Source organism: Physeter macrocephalus, chromosome 8 (genome assembly GCF_002837175.3).
Source record: "Physeter macrocephalus isolate SW-GA chromosome 8, ASM283717v5, whole genome shotgun sequence".
Lineage (NCBI taxonomy): Eukaryota > Metazoa > Chordata > Mammalia > Artiodactyla > Physeteridae > Physeter > Physeter macrocephalus.
The window spans coordinates 59,738,087-59,759,787 of NC_041221.1; the positions used below are offsets into that span (position 1 = coordinate 59,738,087).

Sequence of the window (21,701 nt, forward strand, 5' to 3'; positions counted from 1 at the left end):
TGTTCTGGTGGATGAGGCTGGATCTTGTCTTTCTGGTGGGCAGGTCCACGTCTGGTGGTGTGTTTTGGGGTGTCTGTAGCCTTATTATGATTTTAGGCAGCCTCTCTGCTAATGGATGGGGCTGTAGTCCTGTCTTGCTAGTTGTTGGGCATAGGGTGTCCAGCACTGTAGCTTGCTGGTCATTGAGTGAAGCTGGGTCTTGGTGTTGAGATGGAGATCTCTGGGAGACTTTCACCATTTGATATTACGTGGAGCTGGGAGGTGTCTTGTGGACCAGTGTCCTGAAGTTCGTTCTCCCACCTCAGAGACATAGCCCTGACGCCTAGCTGGAGCACCAAGAGCCTTTAATCCACACGGCTCAGAATAAAAGGGAGAAAAAATAGAAAGGAAAGGGAAGGAAGGAAGGAAGGGCGGAAGGAAGGGAGGAAGGAAGGGAGGGAGGGAGGTAGGGAGGGGGAAGAAAGGAAGAAAGAAAGAAGATAAGATAGGATAAAATAAAGTTATTAAAATAAAAAATAATTATTAAGAAGAAAAATTTTAAAAAGTAAAAAAAAAAACCAAAACAACAACAAAAAACGGGGCTGTCAGAACCCTAGGACAAATGGTGAAAGCAAAGCTATACAGACAGAATCTCACACAGCAGCACACACATACACACTCACAAAAAGAGAAAAGGGAAAATAATAGTATATCTTGCTCCCAAAGTCCACCTCCTCAACTTGGGATGATTCGCTGTCTATTCAGGTATTCCACAGATGCAGGGCACTTCAAGTTGACTGTGGAGATTTAATCCGCTGTTTCTGAGGCTGCTGGGAGAGACCTCCCCGTCTCCTCTCTGTTCGCACAGCTACTCGGGTTCAGCTTTGGACTTGGCCCCACCTATGCATGTAGGTCGCCCGAGGGCGTCTGCTCTTCGCTCAGACAGGACGGGGTTAAAGGAACAGCTGGTTCGGGTGCTCTGGCTCAGGCCGGGGGAAGGGAGGGGTATGGATGTGGGGCGAGCCTGCGGTGGCAGAGGCCGGCAGGACGTTGCACCAGCCTGAGGCGTGCCATGCGTTCTTCCGGGAAAGTTGTCCCTGGATCCCGGGACCCTGGCAGTGGTGGGCTGCACAGGCTCCCGGGAGGGGAGGTGTGGACAGTGACCTGTGCTCACACACAGGCTTCTTGGTGGCGACAGCAGCAGCCCTAGTGTCTCATGCCCGTCTCTGGTGTCCGTGCTGATAGCCGCGGCTCGCGCCCGTTTCTGGAGCTCCTTTACGCGGCGCACTTAATCCCCTCTCCTCTCGCACCAGGAAACAAAGAGGCAAGAAAAAGTCTCTTGTCTCTTCAGCAGCTCCGCGCCCGTCTCTGGAGTTCCTTTAAGCGGCACGCTTAAGCCCCTCTCCTCCGCCGCAGGAAGCAAAGAGGGAAGAAAAGGCCTCTTGCCTCTTCGGCAGCTCCGGACTTTTTCCCGGACTCCTTCCCGGCTAGCCGTGGTGCACTAACTAACCCCTTCACGCAGTGTTCACGCAGCCAACCCCAGTCCTCTCCCGGCTTCCCACCGAAGCCCAAGCCTCAGCTCCCAGCCCCCGCCCATCCCGGCGGGTGAGCAGACAAGCCTCTCGGGCTGGTGAGTGCTGGTCGGCACCGATTCTCTGTGCGGGAATCTCTCCGCTTTGCCCTCCGCATCTCTGTGGCTGCGCTCTCCTCCGTGGCTCTGAGGGTTACCCCCTCCGCCACCCGCCGTCTCCGTCCACGGAGGGGCTTCTAGTGTGTGGAAACCTTTCCTCCCTCACAGCTCCCTCCCACTGGTGCAGGTCCTGTCCCTATTCTCTTGTCTCTGTTTATTCTTTTTTCTTTTGCCTACCCAGGTACGTGGGGAGTTTCTTGCCTTTTGGAAAGTCTGAGGTCTTCTGCCAGCGTTCTGTGGGTGTTCTATAGGAGCAGTTCCACATGTAGATGTATTTCTGATGTATCTCTGTGGAGGAAGGTGATCTCCGCGTCTTACTCTTCCGCCATCTTCTCCCTCTCCGAGCCTCCACAGATATTTCAGTATCATACCACGTACTGTGTGGTCTGTGAGTTCTGAGATTAGGATGTCACATTCCTCCTGCTAGAGTGGTGACTCTTCCTCCTGCCTGCTGATCTCTTGGCCACAGGGAATCTGAAGCGCCCATGCAGTAGCTCTAGCTTACAGTTCAGTAATACTCTTCCTGTTTTCTCTGGTGGAACCATTCTCTCTTTGGGAACCAAGACCTCCAAAACTGCAGAACCTATACTTGTAGTGGAGGCAGAAAGCACAGATTTCCCATGTGGGGCACTGGAAGTGATGGATGGTATGTGGGCCACCCTTGCTTGTATCCCTTGGTTCACAGACCCATGTACCACATGGAGATCTTTGATTCCTACTGAATGATGTTCCATCCTCATAAAGAATCACTTCCAAGCTGTCCCTTTAGCTGTTCTTTCAGTGGATAGTTCCAGTTTGTCAGGCTGGCAACTTCTGGGTGTTGTGGTATGATATGGACCCCATGGTTGTGCACCTCCTGCGATACCACCTTTGCTGAAAGTGGACCCCCTGGTCTGATAGAATGTTATGTGGTGTCAAACACTATCAATTTGTATTACTTATTAGATGATTTTAAAAGTCTTTGTATAAGGTTTAAAAGAGCTCTTTACTGAGGAAAAAGTCTAAATCGTAATAAAGCATTTGGCCAGTTGCCAGGATTTTTTTCTTTCTTAGTGGTACATAAAGAATAGTTTCTTATATTTAAATGGTGTCTTAAATTTGAAATTGGGTATCTACATTCCCATCATCATCTTAGGTAATTAATATGAGGTGGGTAAATACCTACCAAATTAGCAGGTAGTATTCCTGCTGCCTATCTATTATTTTTTTTTCAACAAAATAATTTTATTTCCGGGACTTCCCTGGTGGCGCAGTGGTTAAGAATCCACCTGCCAATGCAGGGGACATGGGTTCGAGCCCTGGTCCGAGAAGATCCCACATGCTGCGGGGCAACTAAGCCCGTGCATCACAACTACTGAGCCTTTGCTCTAGAGCCCGCGAGCCACAACTACTGAGCCCACGTGCCACAACTACTGAAGTCCGCGCACCACAACAAAGAGTAGCCCCCGCTCACCGCAACTAGAGAAAGCCCGCACTCAGCAATGAAGACCCAACACAGCCAACAATAAATAAATAAATAAAATTTTGTAAAATTTATTTTTATTTATTTATTTCCTAATACGTGGCAAACATATACATCCAGTACATACTTATCTTGGACATTTATTCACAGATAACTTCCAAACTACAACTGTCTTGATATTTAAGCGTATAGTTTTTCATTAGAAAACATATTTCTTATCCTAACAAATCACTTCAGAAATCACATATTACAATGACTGAGGCAGCATTTAAAAACAGAACTTATAAAAGGAATAAGAAATATTACTAAAATCTGAATGTTGATGTTTCTGGTCCTGGACCAGACAAGAAGGCATAGACTTGTTTTTCTCTACTTATCCTGCTAAGCACAGCTATAAACCCTGGAGATGACAAGACACAACCAAGAACTCTGAAAGGTGCTAAGAAGGCGAGCTGGTTTGGGCCCCCAGGACCAGAGAACAGTAGTGACAGGGCACATGCATCCTACCACCACCAGGAGGAGGAGAAGAGTCCTTCCCAACCCCTAATCTAGCAACAGAAGGCAGTCCAGATAGGCTCATTCCTCCACCTCCCCCATAGGGAATGGGGGTCCCTCTGGTGGGCATGATACTACCTGGCAAGGGGGCTCATTGGGAGCCCAGGCAGAAATAAACAACCAGGGAGGCACTCTCCTTCCCCACAAGGCCTGAGACTCCCCTTTTCCACCAAGAGTTACCTAGGTAGGCGGGTGAGCTGAGCCTGAGGGAGAAATCCAGCTATAATGGGTAGACCAGTTCAGGAAGCTTCTTTATCCCTGTAGCCTAAGACTCTCCTCCTCCACCAAGAGATACTCAGCCCCCTCAGGCAGCACCAGCAGGAGCCAACAGAAGCCCCAGTGTCACCAGATAAACCAAGCTGACCAAAATAACACTGCAAAGCTGCTGAAAATTAAACTGCCATTGAAACCAGAGTCCACAAAAGCAGGCCAAGACCCGTGTGCTAACCCTAAATAGGGTGATGCCTGCTAAAAGATTTAGATGGATTCTAGTGTCTCCTAACATAACAGACAAAATGTCTAGGATATTATTAACAATCACCCATCATACCAACAACCAAGAAAAATCACAACTTGATTGAGAAAACACAGTCAGTGGATGCCAACACTGACCTGAGATTATAGAGCTAAATAAGTAGACGGGCTAGGATTAAAAACTCAGGTCTGCACAGCTCCAAAGCCACGAATTTAATCACAAAACTATCTTGGCTGATGGCTCACAATGGGATGATAGGAATTAGGTAAGAGTATAGTATAAAGACTGCTGTAAATATAAGGGATTTCATTTTCAGGTGCCTACAAATAAAGTCAGTTTTAGTCTAATAAATAAAAGTGAATTATAAGATCATTCACAGAAAACAAATACCAAACAGCACCCAAGCCTGCTTGGTACTGTTAGGCTTCAGATTAAAATAAAAATATCATAAACCAAGTTTCAATAAAATAATTTTATTTCCTAACACATGGCAAACATATACATCCAATACATACTTATCTTGGACATTTATTCACAGATGACTTCCAAACTACAACTGTCTTGATATTTAAGCAGGAACTAAAAGTTATCTTAGTTGATATGAAAGATGCTTTTAGATGGATAACAGTATGGATATATTGGATTGGTCATAGCAGAATTTGATTGATTAGTTCAATAAATTTAAAGCTTGGAAAAGTTACTACTTTTGTATCTAATGCTTTCAGACGAATAGGATGCAGCAATATCAATTTGTATTCCAGAGAAATTTCCTTAGTTTTTCTGGTGATGGAACCATTTATCCCCATCTGTTGGTATTGTGCAGGCAGATTCACATGGTGGTGGTAAAGCATCCACGATGGCTTTGGCAGCATCAGGATCACACTGGAAGGGGCTCTCAAACGCTGTGGTATTCATGCAACGGATTCCTTTTGCATCAGTTTTCTTAGTCACTAATGCTCTCCAATAGTCATGAGTGCTTTTAATAATATCAATTGCCAAGTCCTTATCTTTAAATTCTGCGTTGAAAGCAAACTGGTTCTCAGGTTTTCCGTCAGGAACTTTGTACCTTCTACACCAGTCCACAGTAGCTTCCAGGTAGCCAGGTTTCAGCTGCTTGACATCATTAATATCATTATAATTGGCTGCATCAGGATTATCCACATTAATGGCAATGACTTTCCAGTTGGTTTCCCTTTCATCGATCATAGCCAGTATGCCCAGAACTTTCACCCTGATTATTTCTCCTCTTGCACATACCTTGCTTCCAATTTCACACACATCAATTGGGTCATTGTCACCACAGCAGCCAGTGTGTTCATCATTGTGTCCTTTGTCTTCCCAAGTCTGAAGGATGGCACCATAGTTCCAGGTATATCGTTTATAAGGGAACAAATTTGCAACATAATGGAGTTTTCCTTTTTTCATATCTTGTTTAATTGGGTTTAAAGGATCCTTTGTAGCAATCTCCATTTTTGCATTCGACCAGCGTGGTACTTCAACCACCATGTGGAACACATCCTTATCTGCATAAATTGGAATATCATGAAATGGCGATATATATTGTCCTTTTTCATTTTTGAGGAAGACTCAGTACTCGAGGGTGAAGGGCACGGTGTGCTCCTTGCTGCTGAAGCTGCTCATGATGCCAGAGACCAGCCACCGCTGCTGCAAAGCCACTCTATTTTTTTTTTTTTAATTTTAATTTTTTTGGGGGGCTGTGTTGGGTCTTCATTGCTGCACGCGGGGCTTTCTCTAGTTGCAGCGAGTGGGGCTACTCTTCGTTGTGGTGTGCGGGCTTCTCATTGTGGTGGCCTCTCGTTGCAGAGCACGGGCTCTAGGCGCACGGGCTTCGGTAGTTGAAGCATGCAGGCTCTAGAGCACAGGCTCTGTAGTTGTGGCGCACCTGCTTAGTTGCTCCACGGCATGTGGGATCTTTCCGGACCAGGGGTTGAACCTGTATGCCCTGCATTGGCAGGCAGATTCTTAACCACTGCGCCACCAGGGAGGTCCCATCTGTTTTTTTAATTTACCCTGAAATAGGAAAGTGTTCAGATATTGGCCAGCCCAGATGGCTAATGTATACTACTGTCAGTCAGTAATATTTGTTGAGGACTTTTTATGAACCATATTTGATTATAAGCCCTGGGGCTATATGATGAATAGGCTAGAGTTCCTGACCTTGAGTTGTTTATATTCTTGAGTTCTTGATGACTCCTCAGTTGCTTTACTGTCTGCATTTAAATGTTACAAGTTGCCTATTCTGTCTAAAGTCCACTTTTTTCATTCTTCGTATTCACTGAACCATTGAAGCATCCATTTCCTTGGCTTGCACTTGTACCTGTTTACTCTCCCACACTTATTTCCTGTATTTTTTTGTTGATTGAAGTATAGTTGGTTTACAATATTAGTTTTAAGTGCTCAATGTAGTAATTCAGTGTTTTTGTAGAGTATATTCCATACAAAGTTATTATAAAATATTAAGTATATTCCCTGTACTGTACATTACATTTTTGTAACTTATTTATTTTATACCTAGTACTTTGTAACTCTTAATCCTCTTCGCCTCCTTTACTCCTCTCTCAGCCCCCTCCCTTCTGGTAACCACTGGTTTGTTCTCAGTATCTGTGAGTCTGTTTCTGTTTTGTTATATTTGTTCCTTTCTTTTATTTTTAGATTCCACATATGTGAAAACATACAGTATTTGTCATTCTCTGACTTACTTCACTAAGCATAAAAATCTTCAGGTCCATCCATGTTGTTGCAAATGGCAAAATTTCATTCTTTTTTATGGCTGAGTAATATTCCACTGCATATACATATACACCACATCTTCTTTATCCATTCATCTGTTCATGGAAACCTAGGTTTTCATATCTTGGCTATTGTAAGTGATGCTGCTATGAACACTGGGGTGCACATATCTTTTCAAATTAGTGTTTTTATTTTCTTTGGATATATACCCAGGAGTGGAATTGCTCCATATGATAGTTCTATTTTTAATTTTTTGAAAAACTTCCATACTGTTTTCTATAGTGGCTGTACCAATTTACATTCCCACTATCACTACACAAGGGTTCCCTTTTCTCCACATCTTGCCAACCCTTGTTATTTCTTGTCTTTTTGATAATAGCCATTCTGACAGGTGTGAGGTGGTATCTCATTGTGGTTTTGATTTGCATTTCCCTGATGATTAGTGATATTGAGCGTCTGTTCATGTGCCAGTTGGCCATCTGTATGTCTTCTTTGGAAAACTGTCTATTCAGGTCCTCTGCCCAGTTTTAAAAATTGGGTTGTTTGTCTTGTACTGTGAAGGAAACCATGAAGAAACACAAGACAATGTACTGCTTAGGAGAAGATATTTGCAGATGATATGTTCCATAAGGGGTTAATATCCAAAATATATAAAAAACTTCTACAACTTAATATCAAAAACAAACAACCCAATTATTACTTGTGTGCTTAATCTCTCTCCTCAGCTCCAGACTTTTAGATTTAACTCTTTAGGATTGTTTTTCAAGACTCTTAGATGAATTACCAGTAACTCATGTTCATCAAGTCCAAAATTGAACCTATTCTTCAGCTCCCTCTTTCCTTTCCAGTTTTCCTTATTGGCATCATGGTCTTTGGAAGCCAGAGTCCTTTGAATCATGTTGATTCCTCCCTCGTACTCCTTTAATTCTGCCCTTCAAAAGTGTTCAACTTGGCAGTTATCTCTAAAATATTTCAAATTCGTTAGTTTCTTCTCTATTTCCCACCTTATTTTAGGTCCTTTTCAGTTTCCCTCTGCTCATTGGTAGTAACTTTCTTTCTAACCTGTCTCCCTGCCTGTAATTTCATTTTTATGCTGGTAAAAATTCCAAAACAAAGTCTGATCTTTATAGCCATTTATTTAAGATAAACCCTCCCGTGTCTTTCCATCTCCACAGACTAACCAACTTACAAATTCTTTTACACAAGACAATTTCTGCCTCATTTGCCACTTTTTTACCTGGACTGATATATTTCTGGCTTATTTAGACTATTTCCTATCAGCCACACAAGCCAAATTCTGTTCCTCCTCATTATTTATCCTTGTGTCGTCTTCTGCATTGAGTGCCTTTCCCTAGTCATCATTGTTTCATATTCTTGCTTGCTGCTTCCTTAGATCAAGCTTCAAACTTGAAGACTCTTAACAGACATCATTTCGTCCATTTCCTGCCAATCTTGTGAAAGAATCCTATATCTTGTGAAAGAAATGGTTCAGGCCAAACATGGTCATATTTAGAAGATACCTCAGATTATAACCATTGTTACATGTGTGCAATTTTATTTAACAGTGCTGTGTGCATAGTGGACAAGTAAGTTCTTATATGAAATATCTATTCTTTCTAGTTACATGTGTGTAGTTTATTCAACACTACTGTGTATATAGTGGACAAACTTAAGTCCTTATTTGAAACATCTAGTCTTTCTAGATGTTTAGAAGTGCACAAAGTATGTTAAAAGTAGAGGTAGTGAAGTAACATATTTTGTAGATATATCCTTTTGTTAAAATTCATATGAAATACTGTCTTTTAGAAATGGAGTGATCAAAATGATCAAACCACCTCTCTGAGCGGTACACATTATTTTATTTGTGCTGGTTCAGGGAGAAAGAAGAAAGTGTAAAGGGCTTTATACCAAGACTAACCATTGTCTGGTATGTCTCTGCGTTTTGTTTTACTTGGCTGTGTACATAGTGTACATAAAGGACAGAGGTCCAAATTCACAACGTCTAGTCTTCCTAGATGTTAAAGAGGTTGCCAGTGTATGACAAAATAGCCGATAAATACATTGTGTACACTTTGTGTGAAAATTCATAGGAAAAACTTCTGAACACAACTGGAGGAAGTAAAATTGTTAAAATCCCCTCTAAGCATTACAGATGCTTATTATTCTTGTTCACTGGGTTGATAGAGATGAGAAGGGGAAGCTTCTAAGCCAGAGTGTTCCTGTTTAGGAGACAGTTTGTGACTATAGCCTTTGTGTGCAATTTCTTCAGTGCTACTACGTGTATACATAGTGGACAAACTTAAATCTGTATTTGAAACATCTAATCTTTCTAGATGTGTAAAAATGCACAACATATGTTGAAAGTAGAGAGTTAAAAGTAACACCTTTTCAGTATTTTTTTTCTGTTAATTCATAGGAATGGTTGTATTGGGGGAGTGGAAATTGTTAAACTTGAGTCTTGGAGAGTAAGCTGACTATTCACTGGGTGGTGGGGAGGCGGGGAGCGGACAGGGAAGGAAGTAGGGAGAAGGGATCTGTGCCCATGAGTCTTTAGACAAGTTCAGATTGTCTAACCATTGTTCTATTTGTGTGTTTTAGTTAATATTGCTGTGTATTAAAGAATAAGCAAGTCCTAATGCCCAAAGTATATTAAAAGTAGAGGTAGTAAAATAACCCCTTAATTAATGCCCTTTTGTTGGTTTTTAGGAAGGGCTGTGTCTTCTGGGAGCGTCTTTGTTAATCCACCTCTTGGAGCTAGATATAGTCCTGTACTTAGTTGCTGATATGCTGGAGGAGGGGTAAGAGGAAGGGTGAAGGGAAGGGCTCTTAGTTAATATCTCCATATCTAGAAGAGTTTTAGGTTATAACCATAGGTCTAAATGTGCATTTTTGTAAAGTACCAATGCTTATTATGGACAAGGTTCATTCATTATTTTGCAACATCTAGGCTTTTTAGGAGTCCTGAGGTGACAATGTATGATAAAAAGTAGAGCTAGTGAATTAACCAATTTGTAAATATCTTTGTTATAATTGGTAAAAAAAGTAGTATCTCGGACATGGAATTGTTAAACCATCTGAGAAATGTGCACCAGGACGTGTTCATTAGGCTGGCAGCACAGGGGGAGAAGGAAGTATAAAAGGGAGGGAAATATGTGGATGTGTTCCATTTTATATTTTGATGATAACCATTGATGTGTGTGCATCTCTTAGCTGTACTATAGGAATACATTGTTAAGTAATTCAGTGGAAAGATACCTCCTTGCTAATACTTTAATAGTTTAGATCAGATTATGAATCCTCTTAAAAGCATTGTACTTTGGATACTGTGTTGCTTTATGTCTCATTTTTAATTGAACGTTAAGGGAATGTAGTATTTTAATCATAACTCTGCCAATATCTTTATCTAGAGGCCTGTTGCCATTTTTGTCTTTTCTGAAGTTTTTGTCGCCAAGAAAGGATTACATTTTTTTTCCTTCCAGATTGAGTTGGTGTAGTGTATTTTTGGTTATCAAAATACTTATAGCTTTGGGACTTTGAAATGGTAAATATTCATGATGTGTGAAAAAGCATGATACATAACTATGATCTTAATTATATAAAAATGGATGCTTAGTTGTGTTTAAATACACAAACGAGACCTAGAAGGACACATCAAATGGTAAACTGCTTGTGATGATGGATGACTTTGTTTTTTGCTTATTGTGTTCTTTGGTTTCCTATTATGCACATGTTAACTTTTAAGAAATAAATGTTACTTTGAAAACCTTAAAAAAAAAAAACACTTTTCACGTTTCTTGGAATATAGTAAGATTCAATAGATGTTAACTTTTGTAACACTGGATTATTATAGTAAATCATTAAATAATTAAAATATGTAAATACTAAACTATTTAAATATTTTAGATTATAGTAATTATTTTTTAATATATTTATGCTACCTGATATGAGCACCTCAGAGGCAGAGACCATCATATTCATCTTTATACACCCAGTGCCTTGTACCATGTATGCCTGACACGAGGCACTCAGAATATGTTTTCATGAGTGTAAAGGATGATTGACAATTAAGACTTGCAGGTGATCTCAAGGTTTGAGAGGGTTCTTGTCTCTAAAGGTAGTGTATCAACAGTGTTTTTCTTTTATGGTAAGAGAACAGATGAAGAGAGAGAAGCAGCAGTGATTTATTAAGATTATGGATATACTGAGTTTGAACTATTTTCTTGATATGCTAGGAGGTGGCTAGAAAGTAAGGGACTGCTACATAGGAGAGTATGTACATGACTGCTACATGACCTTCCCTTTTTTTCCTTCCAAACTTGCTCTGTAATTGGCAGTTCCCCTTCTCCCTACTCCGTGTTCCTGGGTGATCTAGAGCAGGGCTTCTTAATTGTATGCTGTCAGTGAGTTGTGTGTGTGTCAAGATGATGATACCCCCAACCTTTGGGGTGAGCCTCCACAACTTGGTGTGGCCCTGGCCCCTAGGCTCTTCACATCTCATTTTTTTTGCTCCATTATGCTGTACAAATATTATCATTTTCTATGTTTGTCATGTTACAAAAAGCACTGACTTATGATCTGGTTTGCTCCTAATAGTTCATTTGAAGTATGTTAATTTGACAACTAATATTTCCAGGAAACAACTCCTAGAAATAACATACATGAAAGCAGTGAATGAAGAACAGAATTTTTGTTGTAGGGTTACATTTTAATTTTTAATAAAAAACATTCCTGCTTGTAGTCTGATACTTAGCATACTTTTTAAAATTGTTATATACACGTTTTATATAGTTTTGTATGGTCAACACATCCACTTGAAATTACTTATCCATAATTTGACACAGACTTTTTCACTAGTAGTTGTTAAGTATTTTGCAAAATCTTAACATGTAATAGTGATATTTGAAAGTAGTACTTGGATGATGTAAGTATCCACCTTCTCTTATAGCTGTTATAATCTGGCTTATTAATATTGAAGTAACACTTGCAGGAATTCAGTGAATATTATGAGTGTTAATGGAAGAGGATAAGGAATACTCTCTTGTCTTTCAAGGTTGGCTGGGGAGTTTTTAAAGTCGAATTATTTGTTTGTTGCTGTTGGACAAGTGGGTGGAGCATGTAGAGATGTTCAGCAGACCATTCTCCAAGTTGGCCAGTACTCAAAAAGAGAAAAACTTGTCGAAATTCTACGAAACATAGGTACCTTACATTGATATAATTATCTTTTGTTATGATTTTGATTTTTACAAAAATGACTTTTAGAAATGACTTTAAGCATTATTTGGCATAAGTTAAATAAATAAGTTTTCACTGTTTCCTCTTTCTCTAAAGCTCTTTTTCTATGATTTGATTTTTTGGATAAATGATGTAGCAGTATAATCCTTTCTACTCCATAAATGTTAAAAATAGGAAGAATTTGAGACTTTGTTTGAACAGTGTTTGACAAAAAATTATTCCAGCAGAAATACATATTTTCTTGTTTTAGAAAATAGAAAGGATGAGTAACATATCTTTACATCAAGCTCTGTTTACTCCACTAAAAGTGAAATCTTTGTTGTATTTCTGCTTCCCAGTTTTTGCTCTCTAAGGCTTGTATTCATAGTTCAAAGAATTCAGGAGATAGAAGGGACTTTAAAGATCTAGTTCTGTTCCTTCACAATGTTGATGAGAAATCTATCCCTTTCCCCTCAAAAAAAAATTTTTTTTTCAATAGAAAGTTGTATTTCTTTGATTGAGATAGCTTTAGTTTATGCCTTGAAATTAAATTTTCTTATATGGCCTTTTAATACCCTTTTGTTACCTCACAGGCTAAATGTACTTACATGTGTCCATTCTCCTCATCCTCCATTTTAGTAAATCTATTTCAGTTTGAATGTCAGTGTTGGGATTGGGGAATGAAAAAGCAGGAAGCTGTCTCATTTCCAACAATAAGAAAAAAAAAAGTTGTTTTATAAAGCACTCTTTAAAGGTTTCTAGTCTTCAGTTTTCTCCTGAGTTTTATATTAAAAAAAACCCTTAAAAACCAAATACTCATCTTGAGTTTGAGAAATGTTATTAGTTTGCTTCATGATATGTATCATAACATATACTCTGGCATGCAAAATAAAAATAATAACTGCTATAGGCCACATCTGTTCTGATTGTTTTACATGTGTTAACTCATTTAATTCTCAAAACAACCTTCTGAGGTGGGTTTTGTTATCCCCCATTTTAAGGATGAGGACACTGAAATACAGAGATGTCAGGTAACTTGCCCAGTATAAATTGAAGTTCCAATGTAGCAGGAGATAAGCAATATATGGTTTTGCTGAAGTTAGAGCACATTTCTAGTGTAATTACCTTAAGACTTTAATATATGAATTTGTGGAATAAAGTTTGAAAATAATTCTACTGAAGAGAGTGTTTCAAAATGCTGAGATCAGTGTATAAGCACTGTTGGTATACTTCTGTGTTATTTAAACTGTTAAATGTTTAGTAGTTTAGAGTTTATTATTCTCGTCTTTTTTTTTTTTTTTTTTTTTTTTTTTTGCTTTGCATGGAAATGTTATGCCATATATCCTAGTTTTTTTTTTTTTTTTTGGCGGTACGCGAGCCTCTCACTGTTGTGGCCTCTCCCGTTGCGGAGCACAGGCTCTGTATGCGCAGGCCCAGCAGCCATGGCTCACGGGCCCAGCCACTCCACAGCATGTGGGTTCCTCCCGGACCCGGGCACGAACCCGTGTCCCCTGCATCGGCAGGCGGACTCTCAACCACTGTGCCACCAGGGAAGCCCTATCCTAGTATTTTACATATTTTTGTTCATGTAATTTATCTCTTTTTCTAATCGTTAACTTAAATCTGCTAGCTTCCCTCTTCTGCCTTTAAAATGTGTAGGTTTCATTATTTCATAGTAGTATACCATCTGCCTTTTTCATAATTTTAAATGAACAAGTGTCAAAGATTTTATTGAGCTCATTAATTACAAAGGGAGCTAGTAAGATGTTATAGCCAATTCTAAGGAGAATTCAAAGAACACATTTATGTTTATTTATTTTTATTTTTTTTGGCTGTGTTGGGTCTTAGTTGAGGCATGCGGGATCTTTCGTTGTGGCACGTGAGCTTCTCTTTAGCGTGCAGGTCTTCTCTAGTTGTGGCGTGCAGGCTCTAGAGCACATGGGCTCTGTAGTTTGCAGCACGCGGGCTCTCTCATTGAGGCGGTAGTTGTGGTGCTCAGGCTTAGTTGACCCGTGGCATGTGGGCTCTTAGTTCCCCGACCAGGTATCGAACCCGCGTCCCCTGCATTGGAAGGCGGATTCTTTACCACTGGACCACCAGGGAAGTCCCCAAAGAACACATTTATGTGTAGGATATCAGGAAGGCTAAGATGGATTTACAAATACATGCAAAAGTGATCAGTATCCACAAAGCAATAATCAATTACATTTGAGGAAAAATTTTCAGTTGTATTTTTATTGATAAGAATCATTTGCATTGCTCTCAGTTGCAATAGAGGTATAAAAAAATAAAGACAGTAAAAGGCACAGGCAAACCTGAAGGGTGTGCTCATCAGTGATCATCTTTGCTCTTTTCTTGAAAAACAAACACACAAATGGTTTGTATTTCTTGGTCACTATTACTCCAAGTGTAGTCTCAACCACTTAGGTTAATTATTACTTTTAACCGTAGTAACTTCTATTTCAGAGAGTAAACTAGAGGCAGGGATGGACAGTTGAGAGATGTCATGCACAAACATTGTAGCTGACTACCAGAGCTCATGAACTTTCTATACCACACATATATCTTTCTACACCACACATATTCTTTTACACTTAAAGTAGCAAAATTGAGTAGGTTCATTAATATGACTCAAAGATATTGCCTCTCTATAGTATATGAAAAATAACAAGCAAAAGGACATAAACTTATGTTTAGTAATTAATGTTTGAGAATTCTATCCTATATTCAGTGATTATTGAGTTAATTAACTCAATATAGTCTACTATTTTAAGTTATCTAAAGCCAAAGCTCTTGGAAATTATCTTCCATATGACAGTATACAAAACGGTAGATAGTGTTGAATAGTCAGTTCAGTTGAACACAGATTTATATTTTCATACTCTTAAACATTATGGAGAATATTAGTTATTTTGACTGGCAAATCTCTATACATTAAGAAAAACCCAAGTAAAATAAGATACATGTTTGTTTTCTACTTAACACTGATCAACTCGAGAAAGTACATTTGTATTTTTAAAACCAAGTAAGTTAGTCTTGTTTACCAAAGATTTCACTTAATTATGGGAACTTGGAATCTTAAAATATTTCTGCTTTAGCTCCTATAGGAAGAATTTTTTTAAAAAAGTTTAATATAGTTAAAGTATTATCAGTCAATTTCTTTATTTTCCAGGAATTTTAGGAATATTTATCTCTATAAATTCTCTAATTTATCTCTGTAAACCAATCAGAATTGAGCTCCTTTAAGAGACTCTATAATTTGTTAATACTCTCCATAGAGTATTAACATAATGATTATACATAGTGGTGGGTAAAGCCTTTTCTGAATTATAGATACATAAAGAGCTTATAGCTTCAGTTCTACCACTTCAGCCACAGGTGAAGAGTAAACACAGGAATACAAAAAATTGCAATCTAACTACCAAAGCTAGAATTCTTTTTAGATTCTTAATTGATTTTAGTTCACAATGGACTAATAGTCAAAAGGGGCTAACAAGATGAATTGTCTATTATTTTTCACCCAACAAAATACGTAACTGTAATTCATTAATCCATTTACAAAGATCACTAGATGGTCTGCTCGTAAAACTAAATTTGCATTATTGCTGCCACCGAAGAGGTATAGCTTATTGTCTGAAGGAGAAAAAATACCAAATCAGTAGAGGAAAAAAACTAGAGAAGTGTCAGCGGAGTTAAATTTTTATTAACATTTGGGATTCACACTGGGAACCAAGAAAAGATGAAATCGAGGCTTTAAGCTGCACAGTAGTATTAGGTAACTGACTATCAAATTTATCAGTTTTGGCATTGGGCATCTTGTTGGATTGAAAGGTAATTTTTGATAAAACATAAAATCATTACTCTCTAATAAATAAAATGACTGTGTCTCAAGGATATAACTCATTTATTACTGTAAGAATCACTTGCTCTATTGATTTCCTACCTGATTGTCTAATAGATATCTGTGATTTATTGATAATTAAATATCACCCCTAAACCTTCCTTTCTTGCAGTCCTCCTATCTCACTTAGTGTTTGTTCCATTCTTCCAGTTGCTCAGACACAAAATCTGAGGCATCCTTGATTTCTTTCTCCAGTATACACATCTGATCTGTTAGCAGAATCCTCTTGTTTCTATCTAGCATCAAAATATATCAGAACCCATCAGCTCCTCAGTTAAAACAAAGATCAGATCTTTCCACTTCTCTTCTCCAAACCCAGTGGCTTCCCTTCTCAAAGTAAAGATCTTTCAGTGGTTTTCAAGGCCCTTCATGATATGGCCTCCATTACCCCTCTGTCTTCAAATCCTACTGCTCTCCCTTGCTCACCCTATTCCAGGCGCACTTTGTTCGTTACTGTTCCCCACACATAGCAGACATGGTTCTGCCTCATTGCCTTTCTTCTTGATGTTCCCCTCTGCCTAGAACATAAAAACCACATGGGGACCTCTTTTCGGTTTTTTTGTTTTGTTTTGTTTTTTTCTTTGAGCACACCAAGAACACCCATACCTTAGATCCGATCCTTTATATTTGTTCTTACCCTCTGGCTTGTAATACTGTTTCCTCAGGTATCTGAATAGTTCACTTATTTTAGTAATATCTCTACTCAGATGTTATCTAATTAGAGAGGGTACATCAGTCCACTTGGGCCCTTTATTCTGCTGATTATTTTTCCTTTTTTAGACTTAATGCATAATATTTGTTATTTGCCTCCCCACAGTGAGTGCAGGGGCTTTGTTTTATTGCTGTGTTTTCAACACCTAGAATAGTTACTGGCATCTACTAGGCACTAAATATTTGTTGAATAAATGAAGCCAGCTCATAGGAAGACGGGGGAATGGGATTATGAAATGTAACACCTTCTTACTTCCATTAAGGCTATAAATATCTTTCCTCTCTAACATTTTATAGAAAAGTTCCTTGTGTGAAAAAGTCTCTGGCTCATGCTTGAATTTCAACCAATTAAATACTTATAAAATAACGAGTAGATATTCTTTAATGCGTTAAGGCCCTGGGATAATTTTCTGTATATATAGGATACTTTGGGGATTAAGGGGTTTGAATTAAGAGATAATGTTGCAACATGGATTATTGTAGAGTCTGTCAGCCCTGGGTTGGATGCCATTATTATGAATACCTCTGGTAGTCAAGGTAGAATAAAAGATTCTGTGATCTTGGGAAGTAAAGAACAAAGGCATTTATGTATAGAGAGGGAAATGAAGGGCCTGAGACAAATTTGTGGAACTGTTAAGAGTTGGCAGGTAGATATCATTTATCTTTCCCTAAGTCTCTACGTCTTGGTTGGCTTAGGAAGGCAAAGGGCAAGCTGATTTTTTTTTTGTAGTCCTAAAGTAGGAAAAAGTCCTTGTCTCTCTATCTGTGATATTCATCCATTCAGGAAATATTTGAGTTACTATTACCTATTAGGCCTGAGTCTAGGTGCTAGGAATACAGTGGTGGATAGACAGTTTCCTACTCACCCTACCCTTTTTTTTTCTTTTCCTAATTTTGTAGTTTGAATGTTAATCATTATTTCATTGTCTTGTAGGAGATGAAAGAACTATGGTCTTTGTTGAAACCAAGAAAAAAGCAGATTTTATTGCCACTTTTCTTTGTCAAGAAAAAGTATCAACAACAAGTATTCATGGGTGAGTAGATTAATATGATTTCCTAGTAAGGAGGTAACTTCTGTTTGTCATTTGTTAAGAAATGTCAGTATATATAACTAGTATAAAATCTTAGAATTAAGATCTCAAGATCTAAACTGTTATTCTTCATCTTCATTTTAAGTTTTTATAAGAACCCAAGTGGTGGGGATGGGCGAGTTAAAGGTGTGTCTTAGACTCCTTATTATGAGGATTGGTAACTTCTCAAGACATCTCATTTAAAAGGCTCTCTGATACTTAGATCTAGGTGTTTCTTCAGCTGAATCTAATCTTTCTGATAAATCAGTGAATATATAGAATTCAGAGATTATGCTTTTTAAAAAGCGGTAATTTTTGAGGTGGCATTCTGATCAAGTAGTTGTATATTTTTTGTCAAGACTAGAAAGAGATTATTAATAGGTAAGATTTGATGTTTGTCATATTTGAGTTTGTATTTTGGCTCTATGTATTAGCTGTCACCTTACCTCATCTGCAAATGGGGTTAATTGTCGTAACCTCAAAGTATTATTATCAGAATCAAATTAAATTATGACTTGAAAGGAATTAGTATAATACTTGGTATGTAAGAAGTAGACATTAATGTTAAATGTTGCTGTATTTTACTGTTATTAAAAAGAAATTTATGTGTAGAACTTCAGTGGTTCTTTTAAATAATTTTCTTAAGAGCTGTCCTTATACATGCTTTATCTTCTTTCAAGTGATCGAGAACAGAGAGAGAGAGAACAAGCCCTTGGAGATTTCCGCTGTGGAAAGTGCCCAGTTCTTGTTGCTACTTCAGTAGCTGCCCGAGGGCTGGATATTGAAAATGTTCAGCATGTTATCAATTTTGATCTTCCTTCTACTATTGATGAATATGTTCATCGAATTGGGCGTACTGGTCGTTGTGGAAATACTGGCAAAGCTGTTTCCTTTTTTGATCCTGAATCAGATAGCCATTTAGCACAGCTTCTAGTGAAAGTACTGTCAGATGTAAGTTTTTTTTTTTGTTTTTTTTTTGTTTTTTTTTTGTTTTTTTTAGATGTAAGTTTTTAATTTTTTTTTTTTAGATGTTGTGGGTAGGAGTTTATTAATTAATTAATTTATTTTTGCTGTGCGGGCCTCTCACTATCGCGGCCACTCTTGTTGAGGAGCACAGGCTCCAGACGCGCAGGCTCAGTAGTTGTGGCTCACGGGCCTAGTTGCTCTGCGGCATGTGGGATCCTCCCAGACCAGGGCTCGAACCCGTGTCCCCTGCATTAGCAGGCAGATTCTCAACCACTGCGCCACCAGGGAAGCCCCCAGTTTTAAATTTTTAAAACTGAATGGATAGTGTTCTTCCATTGTCATTCAAAGCGGACATTTTATATATATGTATTTTAAGGAAAAGTAAACTGTGCCAATCTTTGAGACTTTATGCATGTTGTATATGAAGTTAATTTTTTCTTTTAAAGGCTCAACAGGATGTTCCTGCATGGTTGGAAGAAATTGCCTTTAGTATGTATGTTCCTGGCTTCAGTGGTAGTACAAGAGGAAATATGTTTGTATCAGTTGATACTAGAAAGGTTAGTTGAAGGGAAAAATTTAGAACTTGGCTTTTAGTTATTCTTTGTAAATGTTGTGCTATTGTGAAGTAACTATAACATTCAATAATTTACCTATTCCATTATTTTCATACCTGGAAGAATACTTTAATAGTTCTCTAAAAATTTTATATACATATTATATTGTTTTGGTCTTAAAGGTGAGGAGTTTGAGATTTATGCTCAGACACCTTCCTTTCCCAATTCTGCTGGCATTTTAAATTCTAATTTGGGATCTTCTGAGATTTTTGTAGGAATTCTTTATTTTTTGAGCTCTGACCACATTATTAAGTAAGAAAATAATAGAGATGTGGTTGCATATCTCTTCTGTTAGTTTATAGGCAATATCATTTTTATACAGAAACAGCATACTAATCATTAAATATTTATGCTTATTCATTGAAGTGAAGAGCTTTGTTTTTCCACTTGTCAAAACTATTGGCTTAAATTTTTCTTGAAATCCTCTGTGCATTTAGACTTTCCAGGTTTATACGGACCTTTTTTCAAATGGATTGGATTCAGTTGGAATGAAATTTTTTATATATTTGGGGAAGACATGGTGGAAAGCTTGAGTCTCTGCTCTCAGTCTAGGCAGTGTAACTTTAAAGCTACATAAAATTAAATGTTTGTTTGTTTCTTTTTTTTTTTAAGAATTACCAGGGCAAGAGCTCTTTGAACACAGCAGGGTTTTCTTCTTCACAAGCTCCTAATCCAGTAGATGATGAGTCATGGGATTAAAGCTAAAACAACCTTCAAGTTTGTGGTACAGTTTTGATACAGAGAAGAAAATAGTTTTGATTTTTGATTTTTTTAAATAGAAGTATGAAACCTGACACTCTTGTTTCTCCTGTCCTCTGTTCTTACTCCCACCCTTAAAAAAACATCCTTACTGACTAGTTATGTGAAATGCTAAAAGTTACAGTGTTGCAGTTACTGATACAAATGGTGTTAACTGGAAAGATTAAAGCATTCTAAATGTCTTGCTTATTTTTATTGTATTCTTCAGGGGTTTTAGACATATTTTATGTCTAAATGCCATGTCTTAGTATAGTGTTTATTAATCCTATAACAAACAGGACAAAGGATACACTTTTGGTTAAAAATTATTGGGTCTTATTTTTACTTAAAAGGAGCCTTTAAACAGTAGTGAGTCACTGAAATATAAAGACATGATTTTCATGACACATAGAGTGAAAGACAAGCTTTTAAAAGTAATTTTGATTTTATATCATCAGATATGTGATGAACATAGTTAAATGTTTGCAATGTGAGCTCTGTACTCAATGATACAACTGTTTGTAGTTACACTATATAGACATTCCTTGAAAATAAAGGATGAAACTGTTTTCCCCCTAAGTTTTCCAACAGCACTTTTAATTTTTCTTGTTACAGGTCATAGTTCTCAACTCCTGTCTTTTGAAATTTTATTGAGTCTTGTGAAACCAATGAAGTGAACAAAAAGTCATATAAATTGAATATGTGTAATATACATTAATACACAGATGTAATAATGTCATTCTTTGAACTCAAACTATATCAATAAAAAACATTGCTGTTCACTGTTATAATTTTTTGATATTTTAATATTGAGGAAAGAACTCTGTTTTTTTCATTTACCATTATATATCTTAAACTTACTATGTCTAGAATGTAAGAAATTCTTAATAAATCATTAAATGAGTGAACCCAAAACATTAGGACATAAAACAAGTGAGACGTAAATATTTAGGGGGACAAAAATAATCAGTTTCAAATGTATGTGTTTTTTTGTTTGTTTGTTTGTTTGTTTTGTGTGTGTGGTACGCGGGCCTCTCACTGTTGTGGCCTCTCCCGTTGCGGAGCACAGGCTCCGGACGCGCAGGCTCAGCGGCCATGGCTCACGGGCCCAGCTGCTCCGCGGCATGTGGGATCCTCCCGGACCAGGGCACGAACCCGTATCCCCTGCATCGGCAGGCGGATTCTCAACCACTGCGCCACCAGGGAAGCCCCAAATGTATGTTTTTATCACTTAAAATGTCCAAAGCAACAGTTCCCCAGCATATATGTCTTGTTATAGGAATTTGGTTAATAAATGAGGCATCACATATGAAAAGAGGAGTGGGATATTCAACAGATTCTGTTGGGATAACTAGTTAGATGCCTACCCCATGCCATATTAAAAATCAGTCCTATGTGAATTACATAAAAAATTACAACTACAGAAAAATACAGTTAAATATTAAACCTTTGAATTGGGAATGAGAGTTGACATTAAGCTCAAAGGACAGAAATCATGATGGAAACAACAAACAGATTTGATCACAAAAGAATTAGTTGCTTATATAAAAAGGTTAAACAGTAGACAAGGAAAAGTAT

General features: G+C 38.1%; 2 protein-coding genes across 2 annotated transcripts in view; one reads left to right on the forward strand and one right to left on the reverse strand.

The window, feature by feature from the left end:
- Positions 1-20,330, forward strand: part of DDX4 (DEAD-box helicase 4) — a 79,402-nt gene extending 59,072 nt beyond the window's left edge. Inside the window, exons 17-21 of the mRNA XM_024123695.2 lie at positions 11,963-12,108; positions 17,670-17,769; positions 18,486-18,756; positions 19,218-19,328; positions 19,998-20,330. Of these exons, the coding sequence (XP_023979463.1) occupies positions 11,963-12,108; positions 17,670-17,769; positions 18,486-18,756; positions 19,218-19,328; positions 19,998-20,084 (715 nt within the window). The 3' untranslated portion in view covers positions 20,085-20,330. The remainder of the gene's footprint in view (positions 1-11,962; positions 12,109-17,669; positions 17,770-18,485; positions 18,757-19,217; positions 19,329-19,997) is intronic.
- LOC102973423 (inorganic pyrophosphatase-like) lies at positions 3,384-5,802 on the reverse strand. Its single transcript, XM_055086561.1, is given in 1 exon segment — positions 3,384-5,802. A coding segment is annotated over 1 exon segment (870 nt). The 3' UTR covers positions 3,384-4,932.
- Positions 20,331-21,701: the final 1,371 nt, after the last annotated feature.